The following is a 15779-nucleotide window of genomic DNA, read 5'->3' on the forward strand; positions in this document are numbered from 1 at the left end:
ATTTTAATGTGGTCTCCGAGTATCGAGTAATTTTTTTAAATAAAGTCTTATTCTTAGTCCATTTAACTAATAAAACATTTCATTACTTAGATCTTCATATTTGAATTCAATTTACATACACAAATAATTGTTTATCCTTAAAACAATATGGCTAAATAATCGCATCCATCATGTAATTATTTTTATGGACATGTTTATTAAAGAAGGGATCACTTGAATAAGTTGGTATATATGTAATTTGTAACAAACTAGGGTACTAATTAGATAGGAGTTAGTTAAAGTAGTTATAATATTCCTTCAATGTGTATATATATACATGAATGTAAATAAGGCAAAGATAACTCTCATATTTTTCAATTTTGAACTCTCTGTTCTTAGAACCTTCCAGAATATATGAATCACTCTTCTTCTTCTTCTTCTTCATGTCTTCATTCTGAATTACTAAACATGGTATCAGAGCTCTTGCAGTTATTATAATCAAAATTTGTTCAAGCTAGATCTGAGAAATTGAAGCAGCAATGGCAACTGTTGATAATGAATTACCCGAAAAAATTGAGCCATAATCATCCATTGTTCTTGAATAACATTGATACTTCAGGTGTTATGTTGATCTCGATCCAGCTATCTGGATCTGAAAACTTCTTGGTGTGGAGCAGAGCTATGAGAATAGCTATTTTGGGAAGAAACAAGCTAGAAATCATCGATGGATCTTGCAAGAAGGAAGCATATGGAGAAAATTTGAAAAATTTGTGGGAACGATGTAATGCCATTGTTTTATCATGGATCATGAATTGTGTATCAAAAGAACTGCTTAGTGGAATTGTTTACTCAACAAATGCAGCAGAGGTGTGGAAGGATTTGTGTGAAAGGTATGATAAAGTGGATGGGAATTGAATTTATCAATTACACAAAGAAATTGCAACAATCAGTCAAGGTATGAGCACTATCTCTGTATACTTTTCTCGATTGAGAGAGCTATGGGTAGAGTATGATAGTTTGGTTCCTATATCTAGTTGTGGTTGTCCTGATTCAAGAGATTTTATTACATTTATGCACAATAAAAAATTGCTGCAGTTTCTTATGGGTCTTAATGAATCATATGATCAACCTAGAGGCCAGATCCATATGATGATGCCTCTTCCTTCTCTTAATAAGGTCTATTCTATGTTGATCGAGAGAGAAAGTCAGTAGAATTACACAATCTACTAGTAGTGAACATATGGAATTACATGCAATGTTCACTGCTCGAAATTCATCTCTACCTAAACACAAATCTCCTAACGTTCCTAGCTATGATCCAAGTGTATACTGTGATTATTGTAATCGAACAAGACATACCCCAGCTAATTGTTTTCAGCTTCATGGTCTTGAAAGAAGGAAGAAAGGACCATCATATGGAAGAGGAAGAAATCATAATAACAAAAGATAGTTCCATACAACTCACAATGCTGTTAGTAATGATCAAGAACAAAAGTACACAAAAGATTTTAATTCTAACAGAGAAGGAAGTTCAAGCAAAAATTGATATAGCCAAGGTTTCAGTAGAAGGTTAACTCATAATGATTATACTAGAGGAATGAGTGTTATTCAGGATCAATACAGTCAGATACTACAAATGCTTGGACATACAAATACTAAAGGAGGAATAGAAGGATCAACTTCACAATCTAACAATGCTGGAGATGCTAATCTAGTTCAAGATTATTTATCCTCAACAGGTAAAGATATTGCACTTACAGTTGGGAATAAACAGCAGGGGTGGATTATAGATTTAGGTGCTACTAATCATATGACATCCTTGCCTACTATACTTGATTATCAACATCAAGTTTTATCAGATAAACCTAGAAGAGTATATTTGCCAAATGGAGATAATGTGAAGGTTACTCACACAGGATCTTGTCATCTGACTTCACAAGACACTATAGAAAATGTTCTATTAATTCCTGATTTCAAGTTTAATCTGTTGTCAGTCTCAAAGCTTACAAAGGATCTAAATTGTGTTGTTTCCTTCTTTCCTGACTTTGTCATCTTTCAGGACCTCTACAGTGGGCAGGTGAGGGGGATTGGTAGAGAAAATGTAGGTCTCTATCATTTACCTATTCACAAAGTCAGTAGAGACAAACATACTCAGTGTTTCACAGCAGAAGAGGATAAAGAAACACAAACTCCAGCTTTATCTCCATCCATATCTGATTCAAAAGTTCTACTATGGCATCAAAGGCTAGGCTACACCTCACCTAGTGTTTTAACACAAGTTTTTAACTTTCCTGTCACTCAATGTTCCAAGAAAGTACATACTTGCACAATTTGTCCACTAGCTAAACAACATAGACTACCATTTGTTCATAGTACTTCCATGTCTATTCAGTCTTTCAAGCTGTTACACATTGATGTATGGGGCCATTCAATACTACTACTCATAATGGCAATAAATTCTTTGTAACAATTGTTGATGATTGTACAAGAATGTTGTGGCTCTTTCTAATCAAGTTGAAAAGTGATGTTTGTGTTGTACTACAAAACTTCTTTGTTTTAGTTCAAACTCAGTTTCATTCGAAAGTTCAGATCATTAGAACTGATAATGGTTCTGAATTTATAAATGCTAAATGTAACAAGTTGTTCACCAGTCTAGGGATTGTTCATCAAATAACCTGTTTTCATACACCTCAGCAGAATGGAATTGTTGAGAGAAAACACAAACATATCTTGGTGATAGCTAGAGCAATAAAGTTTCAAGGTCATATTCCAATCAAATTTTGGGGACATTGTATATTGAGTGCTGCATATATTATTAATAGGCTTCCTACACCAGTGTTACATGGTAAATCACCCTATGGAATGTTCCACAAGAAACAACCCTCACTTCAACATTTGAGAGTACTAGGTTGCTTATGTTTTGCCAAAAATATGTATATTCAGGATAAGTTTCAGCCAAGAAGTGTAGTTGTTGTTCATATGGGTTATAGTGAGAATACTAAAGGATATATACTTTATGATTTGAAGAACAAGTATTTTTTTCTTAGTAGAGATGTATTGTTCAGAGAATCTACATTTCCTTTTGCAATTCCAGCTTCCACAGCTTGACAATTATTTCCTACTACTTTTTCTTCAGATGTTGATTCTGATCCTAGAAATTTATCTACAACTGAGGCTGGACCTGATACATCTACATTAGATGTTTCCATTCCTGAACAAAGAAGGTCTACAAGGAGTAGCAAAGCTCCTTTATGTATGAAAGACTATGTAGCAGCTGCAAAACTCAAGTCTGGTAATAAGCCAGTTTACTCTATTGACAAATATGTTGCTTATGATCATTTACATACACCCTATCAGAGATGGGTAGATGCTATGACCTCTGAAATTTCAGCCTTGGATGCTAACAACACTTGGACTATTGTTCCATTACCCCAGGCAAGAAGGCTATTGGGTGCAAATGAGTATTTAAAATCAAATATTTAGCTTCAAGTGAGGTAGATAGATTTCAAGTTCGATTAGTTGCAAAAGGATTCAATCAAAGAGAAGGTATTGATTATCAAAAAACCTTTTCTCCAGTGGTGAAAATGGTTACTATAGAAGTGTATTAGCACTTGCTGCTACTGAGAAATGACATGTTCATCAAATGGATGTTTCAAATGCATTTCTTCGAGGTGATCTGTTAGAAGAAGTTTATATGACCCTTCCTCAAGGTTTCCAAACTCCCAAAGATTTTAATGTGCAAGGGGAGAAACCAGTGTGTAAGCTCATTAAATCCTTATATGGTTTGAAACAGGCATCTAGACGGTGGAATGTAAAACTCACAGAGGCACTGCTTAATCTTGATTTTGTTCAAAGTCATCTAGATTACTCACTGTTTATAAAAACGACTGGTGAATCCTTGGTGGTAATTTTAGTGTATGTAGATGATATGATGATTACCGGAAATGATCTTAGTTTGATAAAGGATACAAAAGGAATACTGTTGAATACTTTCAAGATGAAAGATTTAGGAGACTTAAAGATAATTGCATTCATCATTTTCTTAAGATAACAAAGCAAAGAAACAAATAATATAGGTGACTAGCTTGATTTTTTTTAACCTTTAAATGCACACAACTTCAAAATTTACGAAAGAGATTTCTTGAAGTCCGCAATTTCATTTTTATTCTAATATTCTTCGCATATATATATATATATATATATATATCCTCATTTTTGTTATTTCTTCATTTTTTATGAGTTATTGTGATATTTATTTATTATATGAAAGTTAATAAATAATGATTACACTCAACTCTTAATAATTATATATCGAGTATAATATTAAATAAAACCAATCAAAATTAAAATTAAAATTTGTGTGTGTATTAAATTTTGTGTATTGAAATATTTTTTAATTTTGTGATTTTTAATATGCTATATAAAAAAAAATAAAATTCAGAAGTTTTTTCCTTTTTGAAATGAAGTAAAAAATAAGTTCATATAAATTGAAAAGGAGGGAGTCATATATTAAAAATGAAATATATATATATATATATATATATTTATATATATGTGTGTGTGTGTGTTATTATTGAAATGAGATTTCATAAATTATTTTTTTTTTTTAAAAATCGTTTGGTTTCCTTCTATACATTTGTGCATATATGTGAAGTTTTAAAGATTTGAACTTTTTAATATAAAAATATAATGATTTGAAAATTTTAATTCTTCGTTTTAATTTCTAATTTGCTACATATTTGAAAATTTCATTAAAAAAAAAAAGGAGCTTAAAAACACAATGTAACAATTTTAGATATTTTTAGAAAAACATAGTTAAAAAACACGATGAAATTTGGTTGACTTCCTTATTTTTATCGAAACAAAAAAATTGCATATATTATTTGAAAATAACGTAAGAACTAAGAAATACTATGAATTACAGTAAAATGACAATTAAAAATATGTGAGAATCATATAGAAAATTTAGTTTACTTTCCTAAAATCAGTATCACGTAAAATAAAACAGATGAATAACATATATTATTAGAAAATAACATAAAAGTACATAAATTAACAATCTAATATATTTTTAGAAAACACATAAATTATTTAGTTCACCTTTTCAAATTTCATTTGTGTCACATAAATTGAAAGAAAAAAAAATATACGTTTGATCTACATTGATGCGGGCACATGATATATATATATATATATATATATATCCCTTATGGGTTGTTGAGATATGAGTTATGACTATCAATTTGCATAGGTCAAAACATTATATTACGAAAAAGAAGATAAAAGATGAATGTGAAGTGAATAACGACATATATTTTTTATCTAAAATTATTCACTTTGTATTACACTAGACATGACAAAACATTTAAAATTTAGACATGACAAATTTTTCTTTAACATTAATTTGAAGAATACGAATAACAAATTTTCTAACAGCGAAGGATATGAATGACCATATAGTATAATGAAGGATAAACTATCTATTAAACAAAAGTTAGAAAAACATTTTTGCCCTTCTCCCTAAAATCATATCTTGATTTTTCTAAAAGAATAATTATTTTGATAAGTATATTGAGTAATTTACTTGTAAGTGATTTTCCCTTTTTGTTTTACTGTTTGGGTGATCATTAATTTTCCTATTGACAAGTCCTTATCTTAGAATTTGAAAAATTGAGTTCTATTAAGTTTGAAATTTCGAATAGAACAAGTCCTTTTTGTCTATTTATTTTGATGGGGACAAAATAAAATGTTTTAAAATTTAAAAAAATTTGAATTATTGTCCACTACTACAATATGAAAACGAAAGGACTCTTTAGTCTCTAATTAGTTTCCTGCAGTAAAGGGCACTGTTCAAAAATAAATTTATTTCATTTCATATAATTTTCATTATTTATTATAAATATTTCACGTGTTTGAAAATTTTCTTTCTATCTTTGGCAACTAAAATTATTTTTTATATCAATTTTATATAACAACGGTTTGATCGACTCGAATTATTAATGGAGGATAAATTTTGGACCACTTCACAAGTTCAAAAGCAAATTTGAACTTTTCTCCTTCTCATACCACTCATATTCATGTTGTTCGTGATAAAAATTTATGAAATTTAAAATATTTTCGATATAAAATATAAATTTATATCAAAAATATTATTTAACGCTTAATAAATAATAATCTGAGCTTAAAATTTCAAATGTCTAATAAATTTCAATGTTTCATGAAGTATGATTATTTTTTTAAAAAAACCGTTTTTAGAAAAAACATTGAATCTAAGAATGTAACGAATCACATGAAAATATATAAAAAAGGAAATGAAAAAATAAATTGAAAACGTGGGAATAATTATCTAACATGAATTGTGATAGAACCATTGAGATTTGTTTAGCGTTAATATCTTAAAGAAGGTCGCTCAACTTTTAAAAAGTATCTAGCAAAGTCACTAAATTTTATTTTGTATCATTAAAATCACTCAACTTAGGCTTATATATCAATAAAATCACTCAACTTAAACATGTATATCAATAAAATCAATCAACTAAAATTTATCATTAAAAAACAAAATAACTTTTTTTAAAAAATATATGATCACAATTAAAATAATAAATAAATAGCTTAAAATTATTATTTTATTATATATTATAAATAAAATAAAAAAAGATTTCATCTGGTATACTACTTCTGCTTATGCCGAACTTGCTCCGATAGTTTAATCAATTTGGATAATTCATTGGTAAATAAATAAATGTGAGGTTCTATGTATCGATGATAGTTTGGAGAATTTTAGGTTTAAAGTTTGATAAATTTATCTTTTATTTTGAATTTTTATTATTTTATGATGAAATAATAATTTTGAGTCATGTATTTAGTAGGTTAATCATGAACATAATTTCAAAAATAATTTATTTGTTGTGTAAATTGTTTTTAATAAGGAATTGATTGAGTGATTTTATTGATATAAAAACCTAAGTTCAGTGATTATATTGATACAAAATAAAATTTATTAACTTTGCTAGATAAATTTTAAAAATTGAGAAACATTTTGAGATATTAAATCATTCGTTTACTTTTAATTAGAGATTGCAAAATCAAGGTAGAAAAAATCATATTGAAAATATCATCCTCAAAAATGAGCTCTAACGTCCGAATTAAACTTTAATTGTACCAATGTACTTTAATATAGTACTGAACATGAAATAAGTAACTCTTTTTTTTTTGTTTGGAAAAATGAATATATTTTAATGGGAAAAAAAAAAATCAAACTCTAACAAAATGAATTTAGCTGAAGAAAAGCAGGATAGCAAATGCCCCAATTAGTTCATTTTATATAAATTTGTTTTACCAGACTTAAAATTTTAAAAATTAATAAAGATATTTATGTATAAGTCAGAAAATATATGTATAATATTAATAATATCATTCGGGGCAAAGCTACGTGACTGTCAAGGTGTGCAATGGACACCCTTCGTTAGAAAAAAAAAATCATATATATACAAGTAAAATGATATTAAAATAATTAAATAACATATTTTGGACACATTTGTTACAATAAACTATTACAGCTCAATAATTTCAAATGCCTTTAAAGAGCTAGTGCTTGCGTGTTTCGATCTCACGAGCAATGAGACTGAAAGTAGGCGACCTCTCTGGGTCTGTCTCCTTTTCCTTTTTTGTGAAAAAGAATTTTTGTCTATGTATTTCTAAATATACTTTATTAAATTCAAAACCAAATGAAAGTTTCATATGCACTTTCAATTTCTTTCTCCTTGTAAAACGATGATTTTCTAAAATTAAATTGATTCCAATAAAATAATGTCATTGAAGGTAAAAATAAGCATAGTAAATTTAACTAACTTGTAGAGTTATCCCTAAAAGAAATTAAATAATTAAAATGAAAACAAATCTTTATCATCTTTGAAACATGTTAAAAGAAAAAGTGTCAAAGAATAAAAATAAAAATTGACACCAAAATAGAATAAGAGTGTGTTTGGTATGAGAAAAAAAATTATTTTGCTAATTAATAAAGGAAAAAGGGTCTGATATACTCTTTAACTTTGTCATTTAGAGCCGAAATATCTTTTATTATGAAAGTGACTCATATATACCTTTTTCCTCTAACGGAAATGGAAAAAAATATATTTTAATCTAACTTTTTATTATTTTTAAATAAAAACATAATTCCATATGAGTAAATTTAATTCTCGTCAAACATATTTTTTTGACTATTTTTGTTTGAATGACTAATTTATAATTATTATTTAGATAATCAAATTTATTTATGTTTCACTAATATTCTTGTAAAACCTATTGTAGATGACTAAATTTTTTTCTTCGAATACAAAAATCAAATTACAATATAGACAAAAAAATAGTTAAATTTTTTTTCTTTAAAAATATGGAATGAAAGAAAAAGAAAATAAGTTTAAGAAACTCAAATAATTATAATAAAAGAAGTCAAAAATAATTTATGTATGAAAAAAATTAAAATATACCTTGAACTTGACTGAAAGAATCATATATACACCTAAATTATTTTTTTTAAAAAAATTAAAAGTAATAAATATAAAATTAAAATTAATTTTTTTAACTTCCGTTAAATGGAGCCGTTTGTATAACGGTAAGAGCATATATGGACCACTTTCATAACGAGGGGTATATCAGCTCCAAATGACAAAGTTAAGGGGTATATCAGACCCTTTTTCTATTAATAAATGTCTTTCTTACTTATTTTGAATATCTACTCCCTTCGTTCAACAATACTTGCCTATTGTATTAAAATGTTCAACAATATTTGTTCACTTTATAAAATTAGACTTAATTCCTAATTTATCCTTACCATTAATTATAACCATTCTCCTATTACATTTTTCAGGACGTTGTATTTATCATATTCAAAGTGTAAAATGATAAAATTATCGTCCTATTTATAATTTTTGTGTCAAGTGAATGATAAATAATTTATTATTGGACAAACATACTAAGTCTTTTTTCTAAACTTTCTCGATGGACGTCACTTATTATTATTATTAAATATCACTTTTTAAAATTTTTAAAACATATTTTTTCTAAATTTTTTCTTGTATGTATTATACCAAGCACACCACAAGTCCAAAATAAGAAAAGAAGACAAAAAAAGAAATATTGTATTCCTTCTTCCCCAAATAGAAAAGTTAAAACCCCCATATCTCTTCATCTTCTTCTTCTTCTCCCCTGTTTTTCTCTCTCTTCATTTTTCAAATCAAACGAATAGTTTGATCTTCAAACCCCCATCAATAATTTTCCTTATACACCCACAAATACATCAAAAACATAGTATTCAATAAATAAAAATTCTTCCTTTTTTGGTTATTGAATCAAGAATTGATTTTTGTGTGTCTCTGTGTGTGTATGAATGGAGTCAGATAGCATTGAATGCATACCATCTTTAGATGGTATTGATGTGAATGAGATTGTACATTCTCAGTTTTTTTCTTCTTCAAAGACACCCCACAACAACAATAACAAAAACAATAACAGTATCCGTCCAGCAACGAGTGTCCATGAGCTTCTTGAATGCCCTGTTTGTACTAATTCAATGTATCCTCCAATCCATCAGGTTTGTTTTCTCTTTTCCTTTTATGTTTCTCATTTTGCAGTTACTTGATTTGGAGTTGAGTGTGGTGTGCTCAGCTTCGTTCAAAGAGGTAGCTTTTTTGGGGTTAAGTTAGGTCCAGGCTTCGAGTGAATCAAGGAGGTGACTTTTTGAGGTTGAGTTAACCCGAGGTGCTTATGTCTTTATATTGTGAGAAACCGTTTAGATTAGTGATTAATGACTCATTAAGCTATTCATTTTCCCTCTTTTCAGGGGTAGGGGGGAATGTTTGGTAGGTGTGGTATGAATTTAGGGAAAGTGATGAATATGGTTTTTTCAATTACAGTTTACTGAAGCTTTATCCTTACATGTTCCATGAATTTGTTTGCTGTGGGAATCTTGATCAATTGAGTGGATTAGCTTGAAATTTCATTTGGTAAATGGGTCGCTTACGCTCTATTGGATTTGATTAGAGAGGTATCAAGCTCTATGCTTTACTTTTCGCTTTAATTATTTGGTAATGGTCATATCCTGCCTAGTTGGCTTGCACCTCAACTATTCAGTCGAGCTACGTACTGTAGCCCACAAGCACAGTTGCTGTGTAAGCTTGCTCACTGAGGCTGGAGCAGATGTGCTCATATGCTATAGAGGGAGTTTGAAACTATGATCCCGAGATATTTTTCCTATTCTCAACCACTTAGCTATCTCCTTGAAGGAAGGGTGAAAAAGCCATCACCTTTGGGAACTTACTTAAGTGGGAGAATTAAATGAGTAAATCTTGTTTTTGGGATCTATAGTAGCTTCTGAAATTTATTTTCTTTCTTTACGTTTCCCATGTTGCTCTCTTTTTTGATTACTCTATACACTTGTGTAACTGTGCTGTTTTTCCAGAGCTCTTACCATGTCTGATCGACTTCTAGTGGCAAATGGTAACTCTTGTATTCTGAAATAGCATAAATAGTAGTAGTCTTTGAGTTTTAGGTTTATGATGTTTGGGTTCTGAAGTCATTAGTTTCGTTCATGAGGAAGTTATGCTATGGAATACCAATTTTGTCCTATGTATAAATGTTAATTTGTAGAAAATTATAGGTTGAAGCAGTGAGGAGGTAAATTAGTATTCAGAACTGTGAAAGTGGTCACAGTTATATTGGCTGTCTTGTTTTCTAATGTTGGTTTCAGTGTAAGCATACTGATCCCAATGCACCGCATTCTGAAGCATAGTAAACCTTTAGAACTGCAAGGATTTTTTGAACATTATTATATAGCTAGACAAAGACTTCTAACTGTGAAAGTGGTCACAGTTATATTGGTTCTCTTGTTTTCTAATGTTGGTTTCAGTGTAAGCATACTGATCCCAATGCACCGCATTCTGAAGCATAGTAAACCTTTACTAGTGTCTGTTAACCAGGGGTGGAGCCACGTGGGTGCAAGGGTATTCATCCTAGTCAATTACATTGTATATCCAAGGTTGAAAAATGTGTTTACTTCTTTATATTTTGAACCCCCTTAGCAAAAAACTTTGGCTCCGACACTGCTATGAATATACCGAAGCAGTATGGTGTTATGGCTACTGTATTTGAGGAAGTTTATGATAAAACTGAAGCCATTTTTTCATTTGGCAAATTGTCGCTATCTCTCCTCGACTTGCTGAATATTATGCCTCTTGTCTAGTATAAAGATATTAAAGAAATGCTTCTTATTTTCGATTCAATTACAGAGACCCTATTTGTTGCTAACCGAAACTTTTGATATATTGCTATAGTTGTCCTTACTCTATACTTGGTCACTGCAAATTTGGTGAAGTACATTATACTTGCCCTAATTCGGTATCATTTTTATGATACTTTGAAATACTTATAAATAGTATACAAGTATTTTCTCTTATTGATAGTAGATGTAACAGAGTTAAGAAGCTAGAAATTAGAACTTTCTGTTTCTAACCAACCGAGCAAAAAACCAAACCAGAAACTGAAAAGCAAGAAACAGATGACACCCGCTATAAGAAGCTGAGCAAAGTTCCTCTACTTCTAGTTGAATGTATTGAACTATTCTGATGTTTGACTCTTCAATTAATTTCAAAGTTGTCGATAAACATTTAACCTTATTAATAGGCTAGTTGTTAGCCATCAGTCGAAGTGTAAATTCATAGTATTATCCTCGAAAGTCTAAGAAAAATCCATAAAGATGTGTAATAGCTTCTCTAACAAGATCTGCATTTTTATTACATAGTGTCCTTTAATCATGAACTCTTAGTTATGTGATCAAATGCCAAAATTTTCAATCAACTCCTTTGTCTTCTTCATTAAGTCTATATGATTCTGTGTGTTTCTTCTGTCTTTGTTTTGTTTTGCTATCAGACCAACTGCATGAGTTTTTGGGTTGCAGGCGCTCTGCTATTGTACAATGCAAGTACACATGTTTAATGTACTATGTTCTTTGTTTGTGACTGGCTCAAAATAGACACAGTGATAAAACTCAATGAATGCTAATAGTTAAAAGAATAGATCTCTATATAGAAGAACATTTATCATTAGTTCATGTTAGTTGTGACTCTTGTGAGTGGTGCTGTGGTGGTTGATGGTGTTTAGGGCCTAAAGGATGTATTGAATGATTGTTTCTGTAATAACATTGTCATTCATCTTGATTAAACTCTGTATCTTTCTGGTTGTATACCAGTCTTTTTGGTTTAATGGATTAAAGCTGGGCCTTTTATTTACAATATGGTCATGTATTTTTATCTGAAGCAACTCAAAGAAATAAAAGGTAGGGAAAGTTGCTTTCAATACGAGTTGGTTAAGATGAGGTAAAATAGAAGTAAGATCTCACATTCTTGTTGTGTGATTGAAAGTTGCGAAGGACAGAAGTGAAAGAGTAAGAAATGAATCCTGTGATCCTTTTCTACTTTTTCTTCCTTTGCTGATAATAGCCGATTGGAAATATGATATGAGAATAAAGATCACAATACTTAATGATACCAGGAACAAGTAGCTTTTTAAACTGAATACTAGTGCATGCTGCATTTACATAACTACCATTCACAAAATACAGATACTTAATAAGGTCAGCCAAACGTGAATTTAATTATCCGTAACTGGAAACTCTGAATTTAAGCAATGCTCTACTTGACTCGTTTTTGTTCCAACATTAATGAACACTTTGTTGAAATAATCTCCAATATTATTTTAAATATACCAAATTTAATTCATTTCGGAATGCTACTTATGTGCCATTTTCCCCATGTTATTGCTACAGTGTCACAATGGGCACACCATCTGCTCAACATGTAAAGAAAGGGTGCACAATCGATGTCCGACGTGTAGACAGGAGCTTGGTGATATTAGATGCTTAGCACTGGAAAAGGTGGCTGAATCGCTTGAGCTTCCTTGCAAATATGGCTCTCTTGGCTGTCCTGAGATATTTCCTTATTACAGTAAGCTGAAACATGAGGCAATGTGTAATTTTAGACCTTACAACTGCCCGTATGCTGGCTCAGAGTGCTCAATTGTTGGTGATATTCCTTACTTGGTTGCTCATTTGCGAGATGATCACAAGGTAGACATGCATTCAGGTTGCACTTTTAATCATCGGTATGTCAAATCAAATCCTAGACAAGTGGAAAATGCGACGTGGATGTTAACGGTAAGTTGGATACAGTTGTTATGTTTTCAAATAAAAAGAATCTTCGTGTTGTGTATTAACATGTCCTTCATAAACAGCGCATCTGATATTTGATTAAAGGCTCAAAATTTGGAAGATTTTGAATACTGATAATAGGCATTTACCATTTTGCTGTGTAATTAATGGCTCTCTTTGATTCGACAGAAGTTGTTTCCATGATAAAACCATTTTTTGATGTTTGGTTGTTTCAAATTGACAAAGTCGCTCAATTAAATGCTTTTCCACTTCATGGAGGAAGAACAATTAAACACCCTTTCTTTCCAATTCTATGTAACTTGCTCTAACCAACATATAAAACACTATTTTCCATATTTGCTACTTGAAATCATCATCAAATAGTATTAGTATATGGAGGTCGAGGATAAACAATACTGTATTTCTGTTTCAAACCTGCTTTGATATGTTTTATTGAGGCGAATGTCTCATCAGAAACAACCACTCTACCTCACAAGATAGTGGTAAGGTCCGCGCACACACCACCCTCCTCAGACCCTATTGTGGGATTAGAGTAGGTATGTTATTGTAGTTGTAATCATTATGAAACACCACAAATGTACTTTCTCCGTTATTATTAGAACTCGTTGACTATCCAGCCAAACATTACATTAACTTATACATCAACTATGCCTAGTCCCAAACAAGTTGGGTTGGCTATGCGTCCTCATTTTTCCATTTAAGCTCATATCATATTATCATCATACTAAATAAATTAGAAGGGACAAATAAGTTAAACATATAGGTAAATAAGATAATAGTAACAATATTAGAAGTTCTCTAGCAAGTCTAAAACCTATCCTCAACTCGTAGCTATCAACGTATCACCGATGTGTCTTCTTCTTCCATTGTCCTATCTTTAGTTGAGTCTGCAACTCTGCATTGATTACTTCAAGTCCTCAACTATACTTATATATAAACGAATTATATCCAGCCAAACATCAGTTTCCCTGTAATTTATAAAGGACATTACTAAATGGAACCTTAGGCTTTACATCTTAACAAATAGTTAAGATGATCCTCTTGGGATCTATGAAATGGGCTTGCCAGTTTGGAAGTAGACCATCGCTGGTACGACACCTTTGTTTAAGAGTATTTGGTTACTTTCTCATGTTTTCTTCTAGTTTTTATCCTCTGAGAATTGTTCCTGATGAAGTCATAGTACTCTAAAATATGATGGCGTAAAGCTGTGTGTCATTTTCATGCGTATACCTCTTTTTTTCAGGTTTTTAATTGTTTCGGTCAGTCCTTCTGTCTCCATTTTGAAGCCTTTCAGCTTGGCGTGGCTCCTGTATACATGGCATTTCTTCGGTTTATGGGAGATGAGACAGATGCTCGAAACTACAGCTACAGCCTTGAAGTCGGGGGCAATGGAAGGAAACTTATCTGGGAGGGTACCCCTCGGAGCATAAGAGATAGTCATAGGAAAGTTAGGGATAGCCATGACGGGCTTATTATACAACGTAACATGGCACTTTTCTTCTCTGGAGGCGACAGAAAAGAGCTTAAGCTACGTGTTACTGGAAAAATATGGAAGGAAAAACGAAATCCAGATGGAGGAGCATGTATACCAATATGTAGTTAATACTCGTCGTACCTCACGACTCGTGGATTCCATTTTTCTTCTCGGGTTGCTGGATACTGTCGTTAGCGTTTAGCATCGTCTTGATGTTGAAGATTCTTCTGTAAAACTATGGAAGTTGTGTTTATTTATCAAGTAGTAATAAGCTTTTTGTTCTTGTGTTTGAAATTATTATCCCAGTAAACATCTCTCTGGTCATGTGTGCTGCTGCGTTTCTGGCTTCATTTGGAGTCACAATTACAAAATTTTAACTTGACCCGACCGTTATGGTAGGCTTGTATGAGTCCACCACGAGTTAAGAGACCAGACCCCTTGACAAAGTTAGTAAATAGACGTGTTTAAAGTAAATGCTTAAAGTAAAGAACACAAATATTTACACGAAAACTTCCTTGCTCAAGGGATTAAATACAATCTCGAATATTTATAAAGGATTAAACTTTAAATTCTGCATACCTTGTAACTCTATTATTAGAAGACACAAAACAATAACTCTATTGAAGTGGGGAAGTCGAGGTAGACGGTGGTGTGAGATAAAAATATCTTTTAATTATTAAATTTTAGCATTTAATTGTTTTAATGTTCCTTTTAACTATATATATCTATGTGTACGCTATATTAGCATAAAATTCCACATATACAGGGGCGGACCCACCATGCTGAAGGGGTGTCAAGCATAAGAAATTACACAGTTAAATTTTGGTTCAATAAATATATATGTTTAGTCTTAGTGGTTAAGGTGTTGCGAACCCCTTAAAGACTATTACTTAATAAAATAAAGATATACTTTTAAGGCTGTCAATAGTTGAATGACTATAATGATAATTCACATCAAATTTATAGATATTTTCAATATTTATCTCAAACATAAAATGAAACCGGAAAAGTTAGTACCTTACATAATAAAAACAAAATCAAGAAGGAAAAATCACCCCACACGTCTATATAAGTTCGAATTAAGTAAACGAATGAGCCATTTGT

At 30.8% G+C, this 15779-nt stretch overlaps 1 protein-coding gene across 1 annotated transcript; it reads left to right on the forward strand.

Annotated features, from left to right (window-relative positions):
- Nucleotides 1-9036: 9036 nt before the first annotated feature.
- On the forward strand, nucleotides 9037-14969 carry LOC101264159 (E3 ubiquitin ligase SINA6). The gene is made up of 3 exons (XM_004248034.5): nucleotides 9037-9571; nucleotides 12800-13186; nucleotides 14445-14969. The coding sequence occupies exons 1-3, from the start codon at nucleotides 9368-9370 to the stop codon at nucleotides 14802-14804; spliced, it is 951 nt and encodes a 316-aa protein (XP_004248082.1). The 5' UTR covers nucleotides 9037-9367; the 3' UTR covers nucleotides 14805-14969.
- The last annotated feature ends 810 nt before the right edge of the window (nucleotides 14970-15779 follow it).

The sequence above is a fragment of the Solanum lycopersicum genome, chromosome 10 (genome assembly GCF_036512215.1).
Source record: "Solanum lycopersicum chromosome 10, SLM_r2.1".
In the NCBI taxonomy this organism is placed as follows: domain Eukaryota; kingdom Viridiplantae; phylum Streptophyta; class Magnoliopsida; order Solanales; family Solanaceae; genus Solanum; species Solanum lycopersicum.

Bases quoted from the DNA above. Each gene is read 5' to 3' on its own strand.
- LOC101264159 (XM_004248034.5), top strand. From the start codon at position 9,368: ATGGAGTCAGATAGCATTGAATGCATACCATCTTTAGATGGTATTGAT. The intron at 9,572-12,799 runs GTTTGTTTTCTC...TTATTGCTACAG, and splicing joins TGTATCCTCCAATCCATCAG to TGTCACAATGGGCACACCAT. The intron at 13,187-14,444 runs GTAAGTTGGATA...TCTTTTTTTCAG, and splicing joins ATGCGACGTGGATGTTAACG to GTTTTTAATTGTTTCGGTCA.